Here is a 26,477-nt window from a genome sequence, read left to right as displayed (position 1 = left end):
GAAGCCAGGTGGCCAGAGCACAACAGAAATGCCCGTGTGCAATGATGGAAAGAAAAGACCCCCAACAGGGGCCCCTCGCCTAAGTACGGTAATGTGTTTGACAGCCAATCATTCACAACCACTCCATCCCGCAGAGAGGTGTCCGACTGGAGGTTCCTAAGTCCAGGCGTCTACACTCAGGGCTAGACACGTATAAACTACACCCGACACCTTTTACCCTGAGATGCCATCGCGAGGGGTCACTGATGCTAGGGGAGATGTCACAGGACCATGGCTTTAGCCTCAGCTCTGCCTGCTTTTTCACTACATGATCTTGAGCAAATTATTTTTCCCTCTCTGTGCTTTAGTCTTATTATTCTTGATCAAATGAAAATAACGCATGCCTTAGCTGTCTACTTCAAGGGATTTGGAGAACAAATGGAATAAATGCTGGAATATCCTTTGGAAAGAGTACTCTGCAAACTCTAAGGATACATTAGAGGCACATTACAAACACATTATATGTACCTACCTACATGTGGGAAAAATGAAAAGGCACTTAGGTCACAAACACACTGGCCTTCCTACATCCCAGAGACAGTGGGGCTAGAAGAACACACAGGACGACCTGCGGACACAGCAGCCAGCACAAACAGTGGCAGCTTTTACCGGTGGTGCTTTATCCCAAGTCACTGAATGTAGCCTGTGGGAGGTGCTAGGAGACTTAGCACCCAGCAGGGAAGGGGGGCTGGAGAATGAAAAGGAAGTCAAAGGAGCTAAGAAGAGAGCTGGCAGACTGAGAGAGGAAGTAAAAGGTGTCTGTGGTGCAGCAGAAAATGACATCCCCACATGCCCTGGTAGCTCACAATACTGGGTGGCAAATGGCAACCTGTCCCCAGAGCCTCATAAACCTGGCCACCAGAATCATTGAGGGATGGGGTCAGAGGAGACTAAATTCAACTTGCCTCGTATGACCCTGACCTGGCCTGCTCTCAAAGGCTGGTGGTGGAGTACAGCAGCACTCAGGGACCCACTGCGGTGCTCATCAAGCCCCGGTGAGGGGCCAATCCTCCCCAACCCACCCCCACAGCCACGGAGCCTGTCCACACCCACAGGTCGCAGGTCCTGCGCTCTCGTGATCTTCTCAGAAGGGAGACAGGCAATATAGAGGAGGCTCTAAATGAGCCCAGCCTCCCCCACTCCTCCCCACCCCAGCTCTCAGTTAACATGACACCAGCCCTGGGCTTTTAAGGAACTCCAAGTCAACTGCAGGCTGGCTCAGGGGTTACTGAACTTGGCTGCATGTCCAAACCACTGAGAAGACTTTCACAAATCTCCCAGACCCCAGGTGGAGTGCCTGATTCACTAAATCTGGGAGAGGGGAGTGGCAAATGTGCCATGTTGAAGGACCTCTGCTTTCACTCATGCAGGACTTACCTTCTCAATCTTGTCAGGATCAGACAGCAGAGCGGCTCCCATTCCCCCCTAAGGAAAAGCACAGAGGGGCTTCTTACAGCTGGAGAGGGAGAGCCCCTCCCCATGATATGGCAACATGGTGTGGCAACACGCCAGCACCCCGGCACATGTCTCCAAGGGACCAAGGTCCACTGGCAATCGGCAGGTCTCCTAAGCGAGTAGGAAAGTGGCAGCACCCTACCCGCAAAAACAGGGATCAGAGTCTGATGAATTCTAATAGTGATGACTTAGCAAAGGCCACAGATCTAGCTAGAAGTGGGTTCTACAAAAATAATGTTTCAGGACTGCCCATCAGTGTCTTAATAAACTAAACCAATCTGCCAAGCCCTTAAAAAAATAATGAAACGCTCTTCCTTTGAAATGAAAGCAAATGCACCTTCTTTCTATCCTACTATCACTTGCTTTGGTGCCACCACTGTCAGCAAAGCCACTCAGGGGCATGCAACCTGCAGACTCTCTCCAGCCCTTTCTCCCCTGCCAGCAACAACAGCCCAACCCTGAGCACCCAGACCAATGGCAAACACTAACAAAGCCCCAGCTAAGGGACACCAACAGCCCACGGAGCCACATGAATCTTGACTTTAACAACAGAGGGCGTCTCTTGATGGTGAGATTATTGGTAATTTTCCCGCTCTTTTTTGTACTTTCAAACTACCCAAGTTCTGGACAATGGCATGACATTTTAATAATGGGGTGGGGGCAGGTGTTAAAAATCTGAACCCATTAAGAGCAAGGTGAAGGGGAGAAAAACAAATCCAATAAATAGATGCTGTCAGCATGTATAGACCACATACTAACAGATGCTCACAGTCTGTGCTCAGACGGTTTAAGTTCAGTGATTACATGTTTTAAAGGATGACAGGTTAGAATTGGAGAGAACACGGACAGACTCAGCCAGCCTAAGCCTGCATGTCAGAGGAAATCAGGAAGGGCAGAGGGGGGCTGGCCCTGGTCACAGATACAAACCTGCTGAGAGGGGTTAAGGAAACTCTGGCCACCCCAGATCCATCTGGCCTTCAGCTCATACACAGTTCAGCCCTTCCCTGTGGAATCATGGGCTCTATAATGCAGCCTCGCCCTGGCTGGTGTGGCTCAGTGGACTGAGCACTGGTCTGCAGACCGAAAGGCTGCCGGTTCGATTCCCAGTTAGGGCACATGCCTGGGGTTCAGGCCAAATCCCCGGCTGGAGGAGTGCGAGAGGCAACCAATCAATGTCTCCCTCAAGCAGCGATGTTTCTCTCCCTTTCTTTCTCCCTCCCCTCTCTGAAAAAAATAAATAAATTACTTTTATTAAAAAAATAAAATACAGTCTCACTGCCCCTTCCACAACAATGGCTTTCTCAATGGTATTTCCTTCCTTCCTTCTATTTAACTTACTTATTTGCTTTTCTGAATAGGTAACACATAAAAATTTTTTTAAGATTCAAAAGGGTAAAAAGCACGAACTCTCCCTCCCTACGGAACAGAAAACTTTTCAATTTATACTTTTTATATGGCTCCGATTTCTGAGCCACCGGAAGAGAGCTAACACTCAGGCGGTGCGCACTGGCGTGGCACACTGCTGAGTTTCTGTTCTGGCTGGTCGGCGCCAGTGCTGAGCTAGGGGTTAATTATTCTGAGTAGCACCCTGGCAGAGGGAATTTAATTCCCATGCAAAACCACATAAAAACTTAGTTTCCTTCCCCAGGGGAAACCAGTGTTACTAGTTTCTTGTGTGTCTTTCCAAATATGTTCTATGAAAAGTAAATGTATATGAATATTCATTTCCCATCCCCCACACATAAATGGTAATACACCTTATACAATTCCGTCCTTTGCTTTTTTTCACTCCACGAACTCAGGGAGATTATTCCAATAATTTCAGTTTCACTCCTTACATAATCACAAACACAAAGAGGTAATTTGAAAACAGCCAACAGAGTCTAAAATTTGCAGGTTCCCACAGACGATTTCAGATCTCCACAATTCCTTGAAGCAGCTGCCTACAGGCCTTCTGGGTTTCAAGAGCCCCAAGGGCCTTTTCCTCAGGTGGTCTTCGGGCTCCTGGCTTAAAGGAAAGGTCCCCAGGCCACGTAACTGCTGAAAACAAAGTGGCTGACTTTGGGCAGTGGGCCTGGCGGGCACCTGCTAGGCCTACACCACACACCCTACAATAAGGTTCCCAGGGGCAGCCCCACAGAAGTCCCTCTGGTGTCTCCCACACACCCAGCCCCAAGATGTGCTTGTCATCTGCTCCAAACGCGCTTTTCCTCTGCCGGTCCTACTGACATGGAAGACCCACTGCCCTCCTGGCTGCCAGTCTCTCCTCTCTCTCCCCCACCACTCACCCCGCGCCCCCGCACCCAGTCCAATCATTTGTCAGCCAAGTCCTGTCAAATGCTACTCCAGCTGGGCTCTCCTCTCTCTATCCCCCTAGTCTTTCCTGTGGGCCCACAACACTCACCTCCTACGTCTACGCCCCCACCTCTAGCCTCTTTCCACTTCAGTCCACAAGACACATGGCTCCCAGATGAGCATTTCTACTCACAGAATGTGTTTGGAAAGACACACAAGAAACTAGTAACACTGGTTCCCCTGGGGAAAGAAACTAAGTTTCTGACCATGTGCCTTTCTGTTCGTTCACAAAAGGCCAGAGATACCGAAGATCCAGATCCAGCTACTGTGGTCCCAACCAAGATTTTCAACCCTGCATCCCTCTGTTTCCTTGTCGTCTCCCTCTCTCCACTCTCTCCAACCCTCTTCTCAAATCGAGGTTCTCTGCCTCCACTTCATGTTGGCACCTAAGCTCTGCACTGCACTCCTCCTGCCTGCAGGGTCCCAAACCTCCTCGTCGAGGACCACATTTCTCTGTGAAATCCCGAGTTTAAGTGCTGCCTCTCGGCTCCTTTCTGAGCTATGCTAGTACTCTGGTCTGAGCTTCTGATACAAAAATGGGGACATATTTTGCAACCTCTATTTTTATTTATTTATTTATTTTTAATTATTATTTTTTAGTCCTCACCCAAAGACTTTTTTTTTCCATTCCTTTTAGAGACAGATGAATGGAGAGAAGAAGAAAGTAAAATATCGATGCAAGAGAGAAGCACTGAGCCCTGGCTGGCGTAGCTCAGTGGATTGAGTGCGGGCTGGGAACCAAAGTGTCCCAGGTTTGATTCCCAGCCAGGGTACATGCCTGGGTTGCAGGCCATAACCCTCAGCAACCGCACATTGATGTTTCTCTCTCTCTCTATCTATCTCCCTCCCTTCCTTCTCTAAAAATAAATAAATAAAATCTTTAAAAAAAAAAGGGAGAGAGAAGCATTGATTGGTTGCCTCCCATACACACCCAGACTGGGGAGCAAACCCACAATCCAGGTATGTGCCCTGACCAGGAATCGAACCCGCAACCCTTCAGTTACAGGACAAAGCTCCCACCACTGAGCCACACTGGCCAGGGCCACATCCTCTATTTCTAAAAAGATGTTACGTCTTGGTGTTATTCATGAAAAGACAAAACCCTGTTCACATTACTTTTTCTTTTACCATTTACATCATTTAAAACAAATGGGCACAATGCTCTGTGGGTATGTTTATGTATATATGTATATGATGTACGTGTACATGAACTTTCCCCTCAACCATCTGAGGGGAAAGTTACATACATCATAGCCCCTGACCCCAATATATTTTAGTGTATATTTTCTGAGAATAGGGATGTTCTTACAAAACTGAAGAGCTGTTAACTTTACTGGTTTACACTGATCCAGTATTTTTAGCTAATCTACCGTGGTCCACACTCCCAATTTTGCCCACTGATCCAATAATATCCGCTTGAGCCTTTTCCCACACAGTACAGGAGTCGGACACTGTACTCAGTCGTCACGTCTCACCCATCCTCTTTAATCCGCATCTGTCTCTGGGGGGTATAAAGGGCGCAGTTTACCTTGGTGGAATAGTCTTTCGGACAGCCCATGTTGACATCGATTCCAGCCACGTCATCTTCTCTGGAACGACACGAAGTGGGAAAGGTGGCAGTAAACGTTCAATGTGAGGAGGGAAGGTGGAGTCAAAGGCATGGGCCAGTGCTCCTGAATCCCTCACCGCATCCCTAGTGCGAAACACACCGACCCTCAGTGTCAGAAGCTGAAAAAAAACCTACTCTAAAATGCACAACTGCCTCCCCAGAGCAAAGCTCAAGAGGCATGGAATAAGGTGCTCGCACATGTATACAGAACTAGTTGTCGAGGACTTTGCTACTTTGGAATTTTATCAGGTAGCTCAAATCCTGAGTGAAGTCACACTGAACACGATCCCAGAGTTCTGGTTCTGACTGGGGCAGTGCAGGCCATCCGTCCATGCAGAAAAGTGACATGAGCATGAGACCCTGGCCCAGAGCACCAGTTCAGGTAGGAGGTACAAGACTGCCTTTACCGGCTGGGTCACACAGTTGGCTTACTCCAGACAGTTCTCAGATGCAGAAAGGACCCTGACCTCACCTTCTGGAACATACGCAGTTCACAGGCTGTGATTCAGCAGCAACTACTGTGTGAGTGCCCTCTCACCCTCACTGTAATTGATAACAATAGCGACTACTTACTAAGCACTCACTATGTGCCCCACACTGCAAAGACATTTACGTGCATTATTTCATTTACTTTTCCCTGTAATGACAGAGGCAGGTAATACTATTGGTCTCACTCCGTAGATGAGGAAACTTAAGTTCTCAGCAAGGTTACCGAAGGTCACACAGTTAACAAGTAGCAAAGCCACAGACAAAATTACAACCCAGGTTCATCTAACTCCGTAACCACAACACTCTCTGCCTTTGTTAATTTAGGAAGCAATAAGTCTAACCTACACTTCATGAGATTCAAAACCTCAGGGCTCGTGGTCACAAGAGTCTTTGGAAAGGGAACCTCATGAATAAACATTAAAAAAAGAGGCACCCACACAGAGGTTATCTGGGATCGGGGCATAGGGGGTACACAAGAGGCCCAAGGCAGCCTTGGACACCATGGAGAAGGAAACCAGAAAGGAAACAGAAGGTACTGAACTGGAAGGCAGCAGGGCGGTCACCTCCAACATCACGAGGAACAGTGAGGCCCCAGAGCCAACAGGAGCAGCAAAGGTAGTTCCGAAGAGGGAAGAACTTACACAAGTCTGGCCACGGCGAGGGCTCGCTCTGCGTCCGAGGTCCCCTGGGAACACAAAAGTCTGCATCAACTACCACCCTGACACGCGTACACACGCACAGGCAAACACACCCATGCATGCCATGCGCACACACGTCAGCAAGTGGAGTCCAGCTGGTGTCTCCTCAACATCCCGTCCACTAAACTAGCCCTCCGTCAAAGGCCAGAAGGGGATGCGAGGGCCAAGAAAATGTCAAAATGTCATCAATGCTATGATTACTTTCAAACATACATAAACACTGAAAAAAATTCTTACAGTAAACAATCATATACCCACCACTTAGAATCTGTAATTAACATTTTGCTATATTTGTTTTATCATATGTCTACCCGTTGTTGTCGATTTTTAAAAATCTAATTCAGGAGCTATTCTGAAAAGCACCAGGAAATGCCCAAAGTGAGAGGAGAGAGCTACAGAGTCATTACAACCCTGACATAAACACTAACTACTCTTGAGCAAACCTGATTTCGTTATGTGGGAGATATACACAGACTACAAAACAACCAAGACCTTGCTCTGAATAACTAATGCTAGGGATTAAAAACGTGTAAGTCATGCCAAACAGACAATTCCTATAATTAAGAAAATTAAATTTGAGATGAGAGACATGTAACAGACTACTATAGCTTGATTCCCACAAACTCTCTCCAACAGTGTAATCACTCATGAGCAGATCTTTCAAAAATGTCCTGAATTTGAAAACTCCAGGAAGCTGCCGCTGTGCACTGAAGCCCAGGCATCCCACACCGGCCCGGGTCAGGGCGTGCGACAGCAAATCCGGGCAGCAGGCGGGGCCGGGCCATCCTACCATCTGGAAGACGAGCCTGCTCTGCTCTCTTCTGCAGGTGCGGAAGACGACCCGGTCATCGGGGGCGACGAAGTCCACCGTGCTGAGCACCTCTGCAAGAAAACACAAACACACAGGCACAGCCGCTAAGTAAGCAAGCTCACCTGGACTGATCCCTGCAGGAAAACAGAGCACAAGCATCAGCTTAAAGGAAGAAAAAGGATGCTGGAGGTACACCATTCTTAAAAGAAATCAGTGTGCACACGGAAGACCCCTGAGGGGCTGACGAGGTTCTACCTCCTGACCTGTTGGCGGCCAGTTACACGGTTGTTTGTTTCACAGTCATCTGTTAAACTGTATACTTGTGTTTTATGTAATTTCTCTGTGTGGCTATTGGAGTTTGCAATTTTATTTATTTATTTCCCTATTTATTATTCATCCTCACCTGAGGATATGTTTACTGGTTTTATAGACAGAGGAAGGGAGAGAGAAAAACATCAAAGTGAGAGAGAAACACTGAGGGGTTGTCTCCCGTACGTGCCCTGACCAGTGACAGAACCTGCAACCCAGGTATGTGCCCAACCGGGGATCAAACCCACAACTTTCAGTGTGTGGGATGACGCTCCAACTGACTGAGTCACCCAGCCAGGGCTTCGTTTTGCAATTTTAAAACATTTTTTAAAAATGTGCCGATAGAGCACTGTGTCTGAGCTTCAGATTTCGACCCACTCTTCCCAGATGTCACTCTGAAGTTCAGCAGAGTTGCTGTTTCTTAACGACCTGTCAGGTGCCTGACACTGTGAGCGGGGATTGACTATACTCCAGGCGATTCTTACGATTTGACATTGTGTATTTGCAGATTTGCCTGCTCGCTAAAATTTATTTGTAATCCATACTCACGACACTTACATCGTCATTCTCGGACACGCAGAGAATTACAGAAAATTCCGGTCACCTAATGTATAGGTTCACAGCCAGAGTCAAACAAGGCAACACTCTGTCTCCTTGCTTCAGCTCTCACACTGTAAACAAGTGTCTTTTTGATGGTACATTTAGTGCGGCATCTTTGCCTGTCTGTTGGTAATCTCATTGTTTTAAGCGGCCCCACGCACACGGAAGTGCCACCCAGTGCTCCTGTGCACAAGAAGGCTGCAATGTGCCTTATGGAAAAAACCCACGTGTCCAACACGCTCTGTGCAGACATGAAATTATACACAGAGCTGTTGGCTGTGAGTTCTATGTTAATGAATCAACAGAATATATTAAATTACATGTCTTTAAGCAGAAGCACACATAGAACAAGATTACACGTTGATCTGTTAATGACCACGTGTGACCAGAGGTCTGCGGGGATGCACACCTGTACAGGCAGACCTCAGAGATACTGCGGGCTCAGTTCCAGACCACCACAAGACAGTAAATGTCGAAATTAAGGCCAGTCACGCAAATGCTTTGGTTCCCCAGTGCATGAGAAAGTTACGTTCATATTGTAGTCTACTAACTATTCCATAGCATTATGTCTAAAAAATGTAGATACCTTAATTTAAAAATATTTAAAAAACAAATAAATTAACCATCACCTGAGCCCATTGGAAAAACAGTGCCAACTGGCTTGCTCAACGCAGAGTTGCCACAAACCTTCAAACAGTGAAAAACACAGTATGCAAAGTGCAGTTAAATGACATATGCCTGTATTTCTCCTAGAGCAGTGGTTCAGTATTCACTCATTTGGTGTGAAAGCACTTCCATAAATAGAAGCTGTGGTTATCATCCCAGCCCTGATTAGAAGATCAAAAGGGTGGACCGGAGGCAGTGACACGCAGGGAGAGCAGAACAGAGCAATCTGCCGCAGCAGAGCCGGCGCGTGACTGGCAGCAGGAAGTCTGAGAGGAGAATAAAAGCTCAGTGTGTTGACATTAGAGCTCTATTTATTTGTAACGGCAAAACACCAACACCCCTGTTAAAGCACCGGTGAAATCAATCCTGACAGTCATCTGTAAGTAGCGACATGGAAAAATGTCCTAGTAGAAAAGTAACTGGCAAAACACATGTAGCCCGATACCAAGGGGGCAGGAAGGGAGATATACAAACACGTTTATTTTTACATACATGCTTTACTGAATGTGTCAAAATCTATCTAGCAGTACATTACTCCTCTTTATGATCGCCTCTTCAAGTATAAGATTATGGGGGATTTTCATTGTCTAGTTGGCAAAGGTCTGTCACATTGAATTTTTTGTAACACAAAGAAAATATAAATCTAAAACATTAAATTAAAGACAAAATTGAGTCACAACTTCTAGTGAACTTACATGAAGATCTGACCAATGTATATCCATTTCAAAAACCTCAAACAACACCACAGCCATAATCAAAGCAGACTCAGCCTCATTAATATAAATAAAATCACAATTCAGTACCAACCACTTTCATTTGCAAAGTACTGACGTACCTTATCTTCTTTGACTCCAACCCTATGATTTAAGTAAAGCAGGGATTATGATTTTCATTTTACAGCTAAAGAAATTGAGGCAGAGAGGTCATGTGACTTGACCACGGTCACACAGCTAGTGAGTGGCAGAGCCAGAACCAGTGCCAATGCCATCCCCACCCAAGGCTTCTAGGGTCCCTCCTGTAACTATGAAACCTGGCACCTTCCACGCCAGCAAGCCTGTGGGTGCAAGGCGTTCTTAGTCTGTTTCATATCCGGCTCTTGTCAGGGTCTCTGGACAGCAGAGGCTATTGTCAAAGGAACACAGGATCCACAAAATTACAGAGCCAGGCAAGGAGAACCCTGGGAGGACCCTGTCACCACGGACAAAGGCAGTGATAGCATGGCTCGGTTCTGCCTGGGCACAAACGCAACCCTGGGGCCACAGCGGCACTCACCATTGACAACTCTCTTGCACTGAAGCATCTTGAGGTCGATCAGCTCCTGTGGAGGAACCAGAGGGTGCTTGTCAGTCCAGGGGATGCAGGCCCTGGGGGAGGACCTCCACTGCACATCTGATGAAGGCTTCTTGGCCTGTCACCCCACTACCAACAACAGATCATGGCTTTTGGGACATGTAGTGCTGTCCGCTCCACTTAAGCATGGCAAGCAGGGACCTGCATGAGCTTCCCTCAATCAGCTGCTCTTCCCAAGATCCTTGGAGATATTTGGGACCTAGAAAGGGTGAGCAGCTCAGGGAGCCAGAGCGAAGACAAGAGTCTAGGACGTGGACTCCTGGACACCTTCCTCACCTACTAGTCTCAGCTCCGGTGCATCCTCTCTAAGAACCTCCCGCCTCATCCCAGGAAATGTCCAAGGACAAAAGTAGAACCAGAAGCACAGGGAGGACAATTTGAGATCGTCACAGGAAAGAAAAGTCTAAAACTCCTCCTCTACATGGGTCACACTGTGTGGAAACGAAAGCGGTGAGATCCTCGGCTCTGGAGATACTCGGACTCACAAAAGAAAGAAAAACGGGGCTTCTTCAAAATCAGGATCATACGCAAGGAGGGAGAGCTCATGTCTCCTGAAGGACTGGGTGCTGGTGGGAGACACACTGCTCTGCTTGTGCAGTGATCATCTCAACAGACGTGGAAGCCAAATCAGAAGCTCACACCCAGGAGAGTTCTGGGGGTCCGGAGGAAGATGGGAAGAAACTCAGCCCTGGTACTCATCCCCACACTGTCTCCTTAGGAGCCTCAGCAAGTCACAACCCAGCCGGTGGGCACGATGGCCTTTGCTCCTTCATGGGAGGGTGTCGGGCTCAAGAGTCAAAGGACCCAATGGCATCCATGGGGCTCCCCCCAACATACCCATAATCCAGGTTACTACACATTCAAGGGGCTTCTGTAGCTATTCTCTCCATGTTGCATTCGGGTCACCACATATCTGATGCCCACCAGGCCCAACCAAACAAATCACCACCACCAAACCATACAGATACATGGCTGGCAACCAAGCCCCCAGCCCCAGGGGATAGACAGAGCCTCTGTAGCCAGTGACCCTCGCTGCAGCAGCAGGCGCAAGAAGGCACGTGTATGAGTGGGTGGTATTGGGTGGCCTGTGCTTACAAAAAGCAGCTCTGCTGCCCAGCGGAGCTCTGGCCGGGAATAAGCAGTGTAAAGTGACGCAAGCCCTTGCTGGGGCCCCGGCCATGCCAGCAGGAGCCTGTCCTCCTTGGGATTCCCAAAGCTCCCTGTCAAGTTCACCTTTACAGCCCTTACCACTTCTTTGTATGCTAGTTGCTGATGCGCCTGTCACATCCTTGCCATTAGACTCTGAACCCCCCGAGGGAGGTCCTGTGTCCACACAAAGGTGAGCTTGGAGGACCCTGGCCAGGTAGCCTGAGCTCCAAGAGGAGGAGCTGACACAAAATGGCCCTTGAAACACACTGTTTTCCTCTCCGACGCCTCACTACGCCAGCAGAGCCTCTGGGGCCTGGACACGGTTTGAGTCACCCTTGAACCACTAGCGTCTGTCACGTTGCAAGTGCTCACTAAACGTCTGCTGCAGCCTGCTTCAACACCTCACACACAGGTGTCCAGCTGTTTGTTAAACGGAGAAATTAATTAAAACTGTCACCAATAAAAACCACAAATGTTCCTGCCCACCCACACACCCTCGACACTATTGTTTACCAATTGTATTCAGTGTATGGGTACACACAGGTTTTTTTTTCTACTGTATTTCCTCAATTAGTGAAAATAAACATTGCTTGTCCACATGGTAGAGTTTATCATCCGTGTGTCTTCACAGCACACCGCCTTTTACATCTTTACAGAACGTGCGGGGGCGGAGAAGCCCACTCTTTGCCAAGCTGGATATTGAGTTTTCCTGTCTCAATTATCACAAATATTTTTCCTATATCAATATCACCTTCTTGATATTTATCATAATTAACATTTTATTTTTATTGAAGAGACCACCCCAACTTTGCCACAAACAATGCCTTCTAGTTTCTTAATACATCTATTATGAAGAATATAATTTTAATGGATTGTTTCTCTTCTTTTTGAAAGTGATTTACCTTTTCTTTAATATTTTATTTATTTTAGACAGAGTGGAAGGGAGGAAGAAAGAGTGAGAAAAGCATCAATGTATGGTTGCCTCTCACATGACCCCTACTGGGGACTTGGCTCACAACCCAGGCATGTGCCCTAGACTGGGAATTGAACCTGTGCCCTAGACTGGGAATTGAACCGTCGACCTTTTTGTTTGCAGGCCGGTGCTCAGTCCACTGAGCCACACCAGCCAGGGTGAAAATGATTTAGCTTTTTAACTTATCTGAAAATTAAGGCCATTTATAAGTCACTTTTTCTTCACAAAGCTACCCAATGTTCTGAATAGCATTTACTTTTAAAGTGCCTTATCATGTATGGGCTTCCTTATCTGTCATGAGTTATGTTCTGATACCTGAAATATATCCTGCTACCTTCATCTCCTTCATTCTGCTGGCGTGCTTTCTCTGTCTGAGCTAACCCATTAGTTTATCGCCAGTGTCCCTCCATACCACCTATCTACCCCCATCGCTGGCACACCCAGGTACTCTTTTGCTCTCTGGTTTGGTTAAAGGGTCTTTTGTCTATCCCAATTTTCAGAAAAACAAACATACCCAGCAACTAAAACTCCCCCCTTTAAAAAAAAAATGATTGACCCCTGGCTGGTGTAGCTCAGTGGATTGAGCGCGGGCTGCAAACCAAAGCATCGCAGGTTCGATTCCCAGTCAGGGCACATGCCTGGGTTGCAGGCCACGGCCCCCAGCAACCGCACGTTGATGTTTCTCTGTCTCTCTCTCTTTCTCCCTCCCTTCCCTCTCTAAAAATTAAAAAACAAATCTAAAAAAAAAGGACAAATTCCCCCCCAAAAAAGATTGACAAAATGAATGAGCGTCTCAAAGGTATAGAAAGCACATTTGAAGATGCAATGGCAAAAAGGAAAAAAATCCCCAAATTTGATTTTTAAAAAATTACTCCATGCATCCCAGAAGCTCAACAAACCTTAAGCAGGAAACTCCAAGAGAGCCATATAGACGCATCATAACCGAACTGCTAAAAGTCAAAGAAAAAGAGAACAATGAAAACAGCAAGGAAGTGGTGATTTACCACGTACAAAGGATCCTCAGTAAGATTTCTCATGGGAAATCATACAGGCCAGAAAACAAGGAAGTGGAAGACTTGTACAAAGAGCTCTTCCCGCCGTCCTCCCGTGCTGCCACACTGCTGTGCATGAATGTCCTGGCGGATACTCTAAAGAGTATCAACAGTGCCAAAAAGAGAGGCAAATGCTAGGTTCTCATCAGGCCATGCTCTGAAGTCATCATCCAGTTTCTCACTGTGATGATAGGGCGTGGTTACACTGGCAAATTTAAAATTACTGATGATCACAGAGCTGGGAAAACTGTCATGAACCTCCTGGGCAGGTTGAACAAGTGTGCAGTGATCAGCCCCGGGTTTGCTGTGCAGCTCAGAGACCCTCTCCCGTCCCGTCAGCTTGGTTTCATTGTACGGACAACCTCAGCAGGCCTCATGGGCCAAGAAGAAGACAAAAACACATGAGGAAAAATCCTGGGATTCTTTTCCTAGGGACATAATACATGCATGCAAATAAAATGCATCAAAGGATACTATCGATAAAGTGAAAAGACAACCCACAGAATGGGAGAAAACACTGGCAAATCATACATCTGATAAAGGTCTAGTATCCAGACATACAGAATTCTTACAACTGTCAGAATAGAAAGACAAAGAACCCGGTTAAAAATGAGCATAGGACTGAATAGACATTTCTCAAATATGATATAAAAATGGCCAATAAACATAAGACAAGATGCTCCACATCATTAATCATTAGGGAAATACAAGTCAAAATCATGATGATATACCACTTCACACCCACCAGGACAACTATAATCCAAAAGACAAGTAGTAACAAGTGTTGGCAAGGATGTGGGAGAATGAACCTTCACACACTGCTGGTGAGGATGGGACATGGAGCACCTGCTGAGGGAAAAGGCCGCTGGTTTCTCAAGTGGGTAAACACGGAGTCACCATAGGACCCAGTGGCTCCACTCCTAGGTGTATATCCAAGAGAAGTGAAAACACATGTCCACACAAAAACTTGCACATGAATATTCATATAACATGTTTCACAATAGCCAAAGGGCAGAAACAATCTAAACGATTACCAGCTAATGAAGGAATAAACAAATTGTGTTGTACACACACAACCAAGGACATTAAAAGGATGAAGTGCTGATACACGCTCTGACAGGGATGAACCTGGAAAACATGCTACGTGAAAGAAATGAGACATAAAAAGCCTCTTATTGTATGATTCTATTTACAGGAAGTGTCCAAAACAAGCAAACCTATAAAGACAAAGTAGATTAACAGTTGCCAGGGACTGGAGAGGGGGAAGCTGGGCAGCGATTGCTAATGAATATGAGGTTTCTTTTTGGTGTGATGAAAGGGTTCAAAATTGATTGCGTGCCCTGGTTCGGCAGTTCAGTTGGTTGGAGCTTCATCCAGATACATCGAGGTTGTGGGTTTGATCCCCAGTCAGGGCACATACAAGAATCAACCAATGAATACATAAATAAGTGAAACAACAAATCGATGTTTCTCTCTCTAGAAATCAATAAATAAATTTTTAAAAATTAAAAAAAGTGACTGTGGGATGGATACATAACCCTGTTAATATACTAAAAGCTACTGAATTGTATACTTCAAATTGGTTAATGACATGTGAACCATATCTCAAAAAAAGATATTTACAAATGTTTAGAGGAATATTTCTGGTCAACTGACAAAACTGAAATATGGAAGGTAGATTAGAAAAAATATTGTATCAATGTTAAATTTACTGAAGATAATGTCTGTATAATAGCCATATACAAGAAGACCTGCCCTGGCTGGTGTTGCTCAGTGGATTGAGTGGCAGCCTGTGAGCCAAAGTGTTGCTGGTTCGATTCCCAGTCAGAGCATATGCCTGGGTTGCAGGCCAGGTCCCCAGTAGGGAGCATGCAAAAGACAACCACACACTGATGTTTCTCTCTATTTCTCCCTCCATTCCCCTCTCTAAAAATAAATAAATAAATAAATAAATAAATAAATAAAATTTTTTTAAAAAGAAGAAGAATGACCTTATAAAATATCAATGAAGTATTTGAGAAGACATCGTAGCATGTGGAATTTACTCTTGAATAGTTAACAAAAAAGTGTATATATATATATATATATATATAGAGAGAGAGAGAGAGAGAGAGACCAAATTATAAAACAAATCAAGGAAAATATTGACAGGTTAATCTGGGTAAAGGGTATATGAATGTTCTTTATCTATTACTGCAACTTTCCTATAAACTCTATAAACTTTAATTTTTTAATTTTTAAAAAGCTACCCATTCTGGGCAAAGGACTTGAATAGAAATTTCTCCAAAGGTGATAAACCAATGGCCAACAAGCATATGAAGACATGGTCAACATCATTAATCATCAGAGAAATGCAAATCAAACCCACAATGAGCAAATCAAACCTATTAGGATGACTATCAAAAAAAAAAAAGAAAAAATAATGAGTGTCAGCAAGGATGCAGAGAATTGTGCACTGCTGATAGGATGTGTAAACCAGTATGAGTTCCTCAAAAACTTAAAAACAGAAATACTATATGATCTAGCAATCACACTTCTGGCTATATATCCAAAAGAATTAAAAATGGGGTCTCAAAGTGGTGGAATTCACACCAATATTCATAGAAGCACTATTCGCAGCAGCTAAGAGGTGGAAACAACCCAAATGTCCATCAACAGATAGATAAACAAAATGTACTACATACATACAATAGATTATTCAGCCTAAAAATAGAAGGAAATCCTGTTGCAAACAACAACGTGGATGAATGTTGAGGACATTATGCTAAGTGAAATACCCAGCCACAAAAAGATAAAGATTGCATGTTTCCCTTTGTATGAGGTTTCTGAAGTAGAATGGTGGTTACCAGGGCTTGAGGGGAGGTGGTAACATGGAGCTGTTTAATGGGTACAGAGTTTCTGGAGATCTGTTTTACAATAATGTGAATGTAGTTAACACTACTGAACTTAAACACTATACTTAAAAATAGGTAGGTAACATGATGGCCCTGGCTGGTGTGTCTCAGTTGGTTGGGGCATCGTCCCATAACCAAAAGGTTGCAGGTTCAATCCCCAGACAGAGCACAACCCAAGGTGGCAGCTAAATCCCCTTCCTGGCACGTACAATCCCTGGATCGATGTTTCTGCTTCATATTGATGTTTCCCTCGCTCTCCCTTCCTCTCTCTCTAAAAGTAGTGAAAAAAATGTCCTCAGGTAAGGATAAAAAATTTTTAACAAAAATAGTTAACATGTGTTATATGTTTCTCACCACAATAAAAGTAAAAAATTTTAAGTACCTATGCTGGTATCTGGGCCTCTTAAGAACACTGCCTTCTCCCTTGATCTTGCCTATTAAAAGGTATGGATCGAACAGGTAAGTGTCCCCTCACAGTCTGGGCCACTGAAGTCCCATTGTTCTTATAAAAAGGAACAGAAACACAATACATGAGGAACTCTTGAAAAACCGCCAATAGGGCAGATCTTGGTGGGGAGTGACCACAACAGCTCCCTTGATGTTTGCAGAGTTGGTTCATCCCTTCTCCTCTCCAGCTCCAGAGGGCTTTACAGGGCTTTGAAGGAGGTGCCTGAATGCCTGGTACACCCTCTGCCCTATATCCAGTCCTGTGAGGTAAGTGGGGGGGGTCTGGCCATCTAATCCCACAATCGGGCCTCCTCATGAGAAACCAGTAATGATCATCCAGGCAGCTGATATTGTACAGTAACGTTGGCCTGCAGAGGAACTCTGAATCCACCAGGGGGCACCAGCACCACACTGTGTGTGGCCCTGTACTTAGGGCCCAGCCAAGGAACTACACCAAACAGGGGCTGCCTGTCTGTGTCTCCTGCTTCTGCTATGCACAGGGGCTCCATCTGTGTGGGGGGCCTAGGTCTCCTCCACCAGAAGCCCCTTTGTTCCAAAGCCATGTTGACTCTTCCAGAGTATGAGCACATTAAACATACCAAATAGTTTTGATCAGTCTTTGCTCTTCTCCTAACTTAGCACAGCCCTTGAGGAAAGGATTGGTCACACTCATTAGGAAAGCCAAGCTCTGACCAATTACGAAGGCCCTGGAGGAAAGGAAGACCACGTTCTGAAGCCATCACATAAATCCTGTGCCCATGACTTCCAAAGTGCTTGAAAACAACCCTAAGAAATTCCAAGTAGCTGATGGAAGGTCTGGAACCTGAGAGGTCACCTGTTTTCCTGTGGCAGCACTGCTCCCACAGCCCAGCTTCCATGACCCCATCACCGGGCCCTGGGCCACACACACACACAGACAGGGTCTAGAACCAGCCCTGTGCTACAGTGCAGCCAGTCACTCCATCCTGGTGTTTCATTCCACGCCCCTCTGAGTGAATCAACCCCACTTTCTAGGGTCCCAGAAAAATGCTAGCTGCACAGGAAAAGTGAAAACCAAGGGAGCTGGATATGTAGGCACCACTGCCTTTTCCTCAATTTAAGCAATCCTCAGAATCTCTCCCTAGAACAGGTTTGAGCCCAGGTGAGCTGGCAGTTCTAAAGGCCTGAATCCCTTACTACCACTTGGTCCAAGAGAAGAATCCAGCAGGATGGTGGGGGCATAACTGAATCTAAAAACAGAGGGCTAACACTCAAGGACCAACTCTTACTTTCACTGAAGGCGCAAGACTTGGGAGAGAATGGAGAGTCATCAGAGTAAGCAGATAACCGATGGCAACAACATGCAAAGCATGGATAGAGAGGAGAGGGACACCGTATACTCTGTGTCTTGAAGTGATGGGGAGGGGACAGCTGGACAGAGATGGAGCTGGAGCAACAAGGAAAAAGCCAGAGGCTTCACCCTTGACACTAAGTCATCCTCTAGGACCTTGTTGGTCACCAAAGCCCAGTAAGACACAAACAGGAGTTTGCAGCAAAGAAAGAGCTTACTTTTAGGAACTGGCTGGTGCCCAGAGACACAAGTGAGCTAATGCTAAAGACCTGGATCCTCAGTGGCTTCCAGGGAATGGGTTTTATAGGGGAAGATCATGAGTCATGGTGTCTAAGGGCACTAGTTAGGGTCACAGTCTCTACTGAGTGGTCGGTGAGAGGGCAGGGGGCGGTTGATCACTGCATCTAGTGTCCTGTTGTCAGCCCTGGTGTTGCTTCATCTGGTGTCACAGATGGCCTGGAGCTGAAACACAAATGAGGCCTAGACATCATCTCTAGTTTGACCGAAACTCTATCTCTGGAATCAGGAGGCCCCAGGCTTTGTTCCCAAGATTATTTGATATCTACCAGAACCTCACTGTCCCAAGAGCTTAATGATTAAGAAGGCGGTTGTGCAAGGGAAGTGAGTTGGGATGATGGATGAGGCCAGTTTAAATCAAAAGGAAAGAAAGGAGAAAAGGCCATATTAAAGAAATAAAGCTTCTAAGCGGTTATAACAACTCGATATATAGAAGATGTATCATAGAACTGTACATCTGAAAACTATATGATTTTATTAACCAATGTCACCCCCAATAAACTCAATTTAAAAATAAAATATTGTCCTTTTTAGCCACAGTTCCCACTCCATCCCACCCTATACCCAGCAGCTTTTAAAGGTGGAACTATCAGAAGCACTTGGGTAGCTTCTTCTTAAACTTCTCATATCCACTAAGGGGACATAACGGGGTTGGGGAGAGGCTGCCTAAATCATTCTGACACATGCCCAGTTGAGAACCACTGCTCATACTCCCTCATTATCCAGGGTCAGCTACTCCTGCAATTCTATTTTTCCTAGCAGATGCCTTCTAAATCTGGGTCTGAAGCCCTAATATTCTCCCAAGCAGCCAATAAGGAACTGGCCCACTAGCTACCACCACCAGAAAATTCAATGGCTTCCCCAAAACCAATCTCATCCGACTTCCCTGACCTGAATCTGGGCCTCTTCCTCCTCCTCATAGCCTTGAGCTCATGCATCCATGTACTGAGAGTGTGCGAAATTCTACAGGGACCTGACATGACACTCGTCTATCCACCTGACCTAAGTACCCCGCACTGCCTCCACACTGCCTGGGCTGCAGGGCCTCAGCAGGGCTCACGGAGCTCATACATGTCATGGGTCTTCATCTCCTGATGCTTCCAGAGAGCACCTGCAAAGTCAGTGCCCGTTCTGCCACACATCCCCACTCCCCCAACCACTTCTACCCACAGACGGGGAGACTGCGCTTGCAGGACAGCTCTCTGGGGAAATCAACAGCCCCTTACCTCACAGTACACGATGTCCGCTCCATAGTCCAGGGCCAGCAGCCGCATTGGGAGAGTCCCTACCCGAACCATAGGAGCTAAGATGAGTTTGTTGTGGTAGCACAGTGAGAGGCTGTTCACAATCATTCCTCCTCTGCTCCAGCCTGAAGAAAGGGAACACAAGAGTCAGAAATTCAAATGGAGAATATCTCTTCTATTATCCAGGGCAAGCTTTCCTTCTTCCTTCCAACATAATAGTACCTTGTTTCCCTCTTCTCTGATCATAAAAATAACACAGCTCACTCATTCAAACAATAAATATTTATGAAGTGCCTACTCCATGCCAGTCACTATCTTAGTCTTTGGGGATACATAAAAGAACAAGAGAGACAAAAATTCCTGCTCTGGTAGAGCTTTCAATCTAGTTAGGGAACACAGGGGGAAAAAAAAACCAGTAGGCACAACAAACAAGTAAATTAGACAGTACGTTGGAGATTCAGTATAGTTGGTCCTCTGTACTGTGGGTTTCATATCCACGAAGTCAACCAACCACAGATCAAAAATAAGCAGGAAAAAAAAATCCCAGAAAGTTCCACAACACAAAACTTGAGTTTGCCACATGCCAAGCACTACACTGAATCGGCGTGAGTGATATGTAGGCATGCCCTGCTGTAGCCTATATACAAATATAGGCTGTATATAAAAACTACCCAATTTTATACGAGGACAAAAATTTTGGTATCTGCGGGGTCCTAGAACCAATGCCCCCCATTTCCCACAGCCAATCCATCATTAACTCCAGCTGAAATAACCTTCAAAATATAACTTCCATCCACCTGCTTTGCTTCATTCCATTGCTACCATTGCACACTAAGCCAGTCGCCTACTGGATTTCCCCAAATCTACTCTTGCCTCCTCCTATCCACTGTGGTCACAATAACCACTTCTCTATTTATCCCCTTTATCGGCTTCCCACTGAGGTTAGGATAAATTCCAAACCCCTCTAATGGCCCATAAGGTTCTGCAAGACATGTCCCCGCCCACCTCTCCAGCCTCACCTTGAGCCCCTCTCCCCCTCACTCTCTGCTCTGGCATATCTGGTCTTCTTCTTCTTCTTTTTTTTTAATAAAATCTTAAAACAATTTTTTTTCTATTTTTCGAGAGAGAGGGGAAGGGAGGGAGAAAGAGAGGAACAGAAACATCAATGTGTGGTTGACTCTCGTGTGCTCCCCACTGGGGATCTGGCCCACAAACCATGCATGTGCCCTGACTGGGAATCAAACTGGTGACCCTTTGGTTCGCAGGCTGGTACTCAATCCACTCAACCTCACCAGCTAAGGCCACCATGGTCTTCTTTTAAAGTCTCCCACCCAAACTTGCCTTGGCCAGTGTGGCACACTTGGTTGGAGTGTTAGCCTGTAAGCCGAAAGGTCAAAAGTTCGATTCCCAGTCAAGGCACATGCCTGGGTTGTGGGTTTGGTCCCCGGTCAGGGCATGTACAAGGGGCAACTAATCAATGTTTCTCTCCCTCCCTTCCCCTCTTTCTAGAATCAATAAGCATGTCCTCTGAGTGAAGGTTAAAAAATAAATAAATCAAGAAATGAATGTCATTATCATCTGAGATCCAAGGAACAACTGTTTTTAAAACTTAGGGAGTAAACAGGCAACGTAAGTTACCATAGAGCCCTGGGAAAAAATACTACCAAGTTAGGCCCCTATCTTCAGAAGCTTCCTTCTTTTTCCACAATAAATAAATCCTTCATATTTCTAAAGCACTATGCTATAAAATATGTACCTCAATAACAACTAGAAGTTATTTAATGTCTGCTGTGAGTTGAGGGAGAGGGACTTAAGTGGTAATTGATGAACTGACAAGAAAAAATTAGGGACCATGGCAGAGACAGGCTCCAATCTCTGAGATTTTGAGGCAATCACATTGTAATGGCTTGGAAATGATGAGAAACCAGTCACTAACCAACTACTCTGCCCTAAATATTTGGACAAAACCCAAATGCAAATTCATATCTATGTATTATTCTTTTTTAATAATTCTTCAATGTATCTGTTCTGGCTTGGTACAAATGAACGAAACCTATTGGATCAGACATTCAATGAGCTATTTAGCTAAGAGACTAGGAACCCTGAGTTCTTAGAATTATAAAAGTTGTACAGAATCACATTATCTTGGAGCATCCTTGATATCAAATACCCTTTAATATGTCACCCATCAGTGATCATCCAGCATGGGTATGAACTTTTCAGTGATGGAAATCTCAGCGCTCTCAAGACAGATCCGGGCAATTCCAGTTGCTACAGCAGTTCTTTATATCGAATTCAGAATCTGCCTCCCTGTCACCCACTAGTCCCAGTCTTGCCCTGTGGAAGGGGACACCCCACAGCATACCTCATCTCTTTCCCATCTGGCACACTTCCCAAATACATGAGGACAGTTTTGTTCTCCCTAAAGCTTCTCTTCTGCAGCTTTACCTTCTTGAATCACTCCTTCCTATGTTTATGATTTTTAGGGGCCCCCAAAGGCATTACCAGCATGGCATCAGTGTGCCATGGGAGTGGGCTGGGGCTAGAACAACAGTTTGGCAAATAAGCCTTCCTGAAGTAAGAGTACACGTGGTAATCTCAGCCTCTCTTCAGTCCCCATCCTGTAGGCAGGGTTTCTCAACAGCAAACTTGACATCTGGGCCAGGTAATTCTTTTTTGTGAGGAACCATCCTGAGCTTTGCACGATGTGTGGATGCCAGTTATGTCAACTAAAAATGTCTCTAGACAGTGACAAATGAGGGAAGTGGAGTGACGGAGGTAAAATTAATGACTACTGTCACTACTTGAAGCTCTCTCTGTTGCTTTAACAGGTAACTCTCCAGAAAAGTCTACTCATGTATCAAAATGGTATTTGAAATTTTAAAAGTACTTATCTTTTTCATGGTATTTGATGAAACTAAAACACCTTCTCCAGCCCTGGCTGGTGTGGCTCAGTGGATTGAGCCATACTATTGGCCTGCAAACCAAAGGGTCACCAGTTTGATTCCCAGTCAGGCACATACCTGAGTTGTGGGCCAGGTTCCCAGTTGTGAGCATGTGAGAGGCAACTGTTTTTCTCTCACACAATGATGTTTCTCTCCCTCTCTGTCTCCTTCACTTTTCCTCTAAAAATAAATAAAATCTTTTTAAAAATAAAAACAAAACACTTTCTCCAGATGCTAAGAACCTCCCAGATAATTAATCCACACTTACCTTATCTCCCACCCCAGGCACTAGGGACTACAGAAAAGATGACACCCATTTTCCAGCTCTATGCAAGAATTATGACTCGTATAAGGTTTATTTGCAACCTGAACATCTCAATTCATGTAAAATATTCTGCCTGACATGGGCCGTGTGAGACAAGCCACATACCTGATCACTCCATAGAGTAGCAGTACCCTCCTCACTACTATTCAAGTAACTTACTATCTGACTTGGAAACCAGTGGAGGCGGGCGGAAGGCAAAAGTGGGTTCAGGATGAGAAGGTGGGTGGGGTGACAATGTAGTGGAGTGTGAACCTCAGGTGATAGAAGAAAATGTGTGAACAGACAAGTACGCTGCAAATAAAGCCTGAAGACCTTCACTGACATAATGAGCTGAAGGCCACCAGCTTGTCCTCTGGAATCCCAGCTGGGCAGGGGTCGGGAGTCCGGGGGGTCGGGGGCAGGGGAGGTTCAGCCTAGATCCACCACACCTGGCCCTTGTCTCGGCCCCCCGGCACTGTCAATCATTCATACTCTTAAACACTTATTACCAGACCTTGTGCGAGGACCACATCTGTAAAAACATCGCCGCACCCTTGGAGTTTACAGTGGCAGACCAGCACTGGAAAAGCCATCACCGGGGTGGTGAGCGCGACATAAGAGAACAGCAGGGATCGGACACCCAATCGCCAGAAGCCCTCCACCCTCCTGGTCCATAAGGCCAGGGCCCCGTCGCCGCTTATCGTCTGACCCCAGTCCTGACTCCATTGTGCACCCTTCCTCAAGGCTGGCCCGAATCTGGACGTCGCCGACCCCTGTTCGGACTTACAGACCTCGCCGGTGCTAAATTCTACAGAACCTCCCTTCTTCTCAAGGTTCGCCAATTCCGCGTGTGGTACTGAGCCACTCCAGCCACCGTCTGCGAGGCCTTGGCGCACCAGTGACGTCAGTGCCGTGCGCCTCTCCAGCAGCGAGGTAAACATGGCTCTAGTATGGTCGTCTCGGCTTTCGTTGCATGTGCCTCGTTTGTTTCTGGCACCTCGACGGGACCTGGCGGTTAGCGGTCCCGATGACCCCTTACCAGTGGTGCGCATCCCACGGGCTCTACAGCGGCGGCAGGAACAGCTGCAGAGTGGGCGGCGGAACTCCCTGCGGCCGGTGCTGGTGCGACCTGGCCCGCTGCTGATCTCAGCGCGACGGCCAGAGTTCAACCAGCCGGCGCGCCTCACGCTGGCTCGCTGGGAGAGCGCGCCACTCGCTTCGCGTGGCTGGAAGAATAGGCGCTCCCGCTGGGACCACTTCTCCATCGAGCGCTCACAACGCGAGACACCAGCATTGCGGAACTTATCCGAGGGCAGCTTCTCGGATCTGGGTCTGGAGCCACGGGTACTGCGCGCACTACAAGAGGTTGCTCCCGAAGTCGTTCGACCCACCACGGTGCAGTCGAGTACCATCCCCCCATTACTTCGCGGCCGCCACGTCCTTTGCGCAGCGGAAACAGGCAGTGGTAAGACTCTCAGCTACCTACTCCCTCTGCTTCAGCAGCTCTTGGCCCGGCCAAAACCAGACCCCCACAGTATCCCAGCTCCTCGAGGCCTGGTCCTTGTGCCTTCGCGAGAATTAGCCGAACAGGTGCGGATCGTGGCCCAGCCCTTAGGCAACTCTCTGGGAGTCCAGGTGCAGGAGTTAAGGGGCGGCCGTGGCATGGCTAGGATCACGCAGCAACTGTGCAAACAGCCTCCAGCTGATGTACTAGTGGCCACTCCGGGGGCTCTCTGGAAGGCTCTGAAACGGCAACTGATCAGCCTGGAGCAGCTCTCCTTCTTGGTATTGGATGAGGCAGACACGCTGTTGGATGAAAGTTTCCTGGAACTCGTGGACTACATCTTAGGGAGGAGCCACGTAGCAGAAGACCCAGACGACTTAAAAGACCCCTTTAATCCTAAAGCTCAGTTGGTACTAGTAGGGGCCACATTTCCCGAAGGTGTAGGCCAGCTGCTGAGTAAAGTCGCCAGCTCAGAGTCTCTAACCACCATCACCAGCTCCAAGCTCCACTGTATCATGCCACATGTCAGACAGACATTTATGAGGCTGAAGGGAGCAGAGAAGGTAGCTGAGTTGGTGCAGATCCTCAAGCGGCATGACAGAGCAGATAAGACTTGCTCCTCAGGAACTGTTCTGGTGTTCTGTAATAGCTCTAGCACTGTGAACTGGCTAGGCTATATTCTGGATGACCACAAAATCCAACACCTAAGACTGCAGGGACAAATGCCAGCCTCAATGAGGGCAGGTATCTTCCAGAGCTTCCAGAAGGGCTACCGAGACATACTTCTCTGCACAGATATAGCTTCTCGGGGCCTGGACAGCACCCATGTGGAGCTAATTGTCAATTATGATTTCCCTCTCACCCTGCAAGACTACATCCACAGAGCCGGGAGGGTGGGCCGTGTAGGGAGTGAGTTGCCAGGCACCATCATCAGCTTTGTTACTCATCCCTGGGATGTGGGCCTGGTTCAGAAGATTGAACTGGCAGCTCGCAGGAAGAGAAGCCTTCCAGGACTGGGGTCTTCAGTGAGAGAGCCTTCGGCCCAGCTGACATGAATATGGTGCCATAACAGTGGTCTTTCCCTGTGTGCTGCTGCGGGGATGAGCACACTCCAAAGTAGGATGCTCCGGGCTGCCCACTCACCTCCCTGCAGGTCTGGAGAGCAGCTAAGTATGACTCTTTGTAATCTTTCATGAGCCGTGAAAAATAAAGTAGACTTTGGTTTTATATTATGTCATGATCTCCAACAAAAAAAAAATGATGTTTTTCTGAGTTCTAATAACAGTTACCACTGGGGCAGCACTCATTGGATTGAGAAAGCTCACATTCCAAAATGCACACCAAAGATAAAGGTTCTTTCAACTTTTAGTTTGTAACACTTAGATTTTATTTTCTGCCTCTACAACATTCTTTAAGCCCCCATGAAAGGGAAAGCTGATGTGACTGGCAGTAGAGAGTTTTCTTTATCAATACTTGGAAAGCTTGAGCACGAGCACTCTTGGTGAAATTAGCCTTGGGAAGTCCTGGTGAAAAAATAAAAGGTGGACTGATACAGAAGTATTGCTTGGTGTACATTTCTAGTCTGCCTTTTTCCTCATCTGTTGGTGATGGCGGAAGAGGAGAGAGGAGTACGGTATTTTACCAAACTGGCAAATTAAGCACATAGCATCCTCTCACCGTCTCCTAGGCTCCAGGCTCTGCAGTGTTATACAAGCCATGCCTGAAGGGATGACGACTTCAGTGTCAAATATAGTACTCCACAAAACACTTAAAAGTGCTTACACGCTGAAAAGGATCAGGTTGTAGAGAACAGAAATGGGCCCAGGGAAACCTTTGCCAAAAGAGAATATTGTGCTAAATGTACAGTGAAGCCCTATTTTTTTATGTGAAGAAACAGGTTCAGGGGGATAAAAAGAACTTGCTCAGAATCACACGGTAAATAAAAAATTACTTTAAA

The 26,477-nt window shown here is 46.4% G+C and overlaps 2 protein-coding genes across 5 annotated transcripts in view; one reads left to right on the top strand and one right to left on the bottom strand.

The window, feature by feature from the left end:
* Nucleotides 1-23,896, bottom strand: part of DUS2 (dihydrouridine synthase 2) — a 112,893-nt gene extending 88,997 nt beyond the window's left edge. The window contains exons 1-7 of one of the 4 annotated variants that reach the window (XM_028501738.2): nucleotides 23,804-23,896; nucleotides 19,750-19,892; nucleotides 10,304-10,349; nucleotides 7,436-7,527; nucleotides 6,589-6,632; nucleotides 5,378-5,438; nucleotides 1,417-1,464 (exon numbers count right to left, since the gene is read on the bottom strand). In XM_028501738.2, the coding sequence (XP_028357539.1) occupies nucleotides 1,417-1,464; nucleotides 5,378-5,438; nucleotides 6,589-6,632; nucleotides 7,436-7,527; nucleotides 10,304-10,349; nucleotides 19,750-19,875 (417 nt within the window). In that variant the 5' untranslated portion in view covers nucleotides 19,876-19,892; nucleotides 23,804-23,896. The other 3 variants (XM_036012052.1, XM_036012050.1, XM_036012051.1) reach the window with 3 other exon arrangements.
* Nucleotides 23,897-23,914: 18 nt separating this feature from the next.
* Nucleotides 23,915-26,477, top strand: DDX28 (DEAD-box helicase 28). The gene is made up of 2 exons (XM_036012061.1): nucleotides 23,915-25,602; nucleotides 25,668-26,477. The coding sequence occupies exon 1, from the start codon at nucleotides 23,956-23,958 to the stop codon at nucleotides 25,573-25,575; it is 1,620 nt and encodes a 539-aa protein (XP_035867954.1). The 5' UTR covers nucleotides 23,915-23,955; the 3' UTR covers nucleotides 25,576-25,602; nucleotides 25,668-26,477.

Source organism: Phyllostomus discolor, chromosome 12 (genome assembly GCF_004126475.2).
Source record: "Phyllostomus discolor isolate MPI-MPIP mPhyDis1 chromosome 12, mPhyDis1.pri.v3, whole genome shotgun sequence".
NCBI classification, from domain to species: Eukaryota; Metazoa; Chordata; class Mammalia; order Chiroptera; family Phyllostomidae; genus Phyllostomus; species Phyllostomus discolor.
Note: the sequence above shows the minus strand (reverse complement) of the source record. Positions and strands in the feature narration are given on the sequence as shown.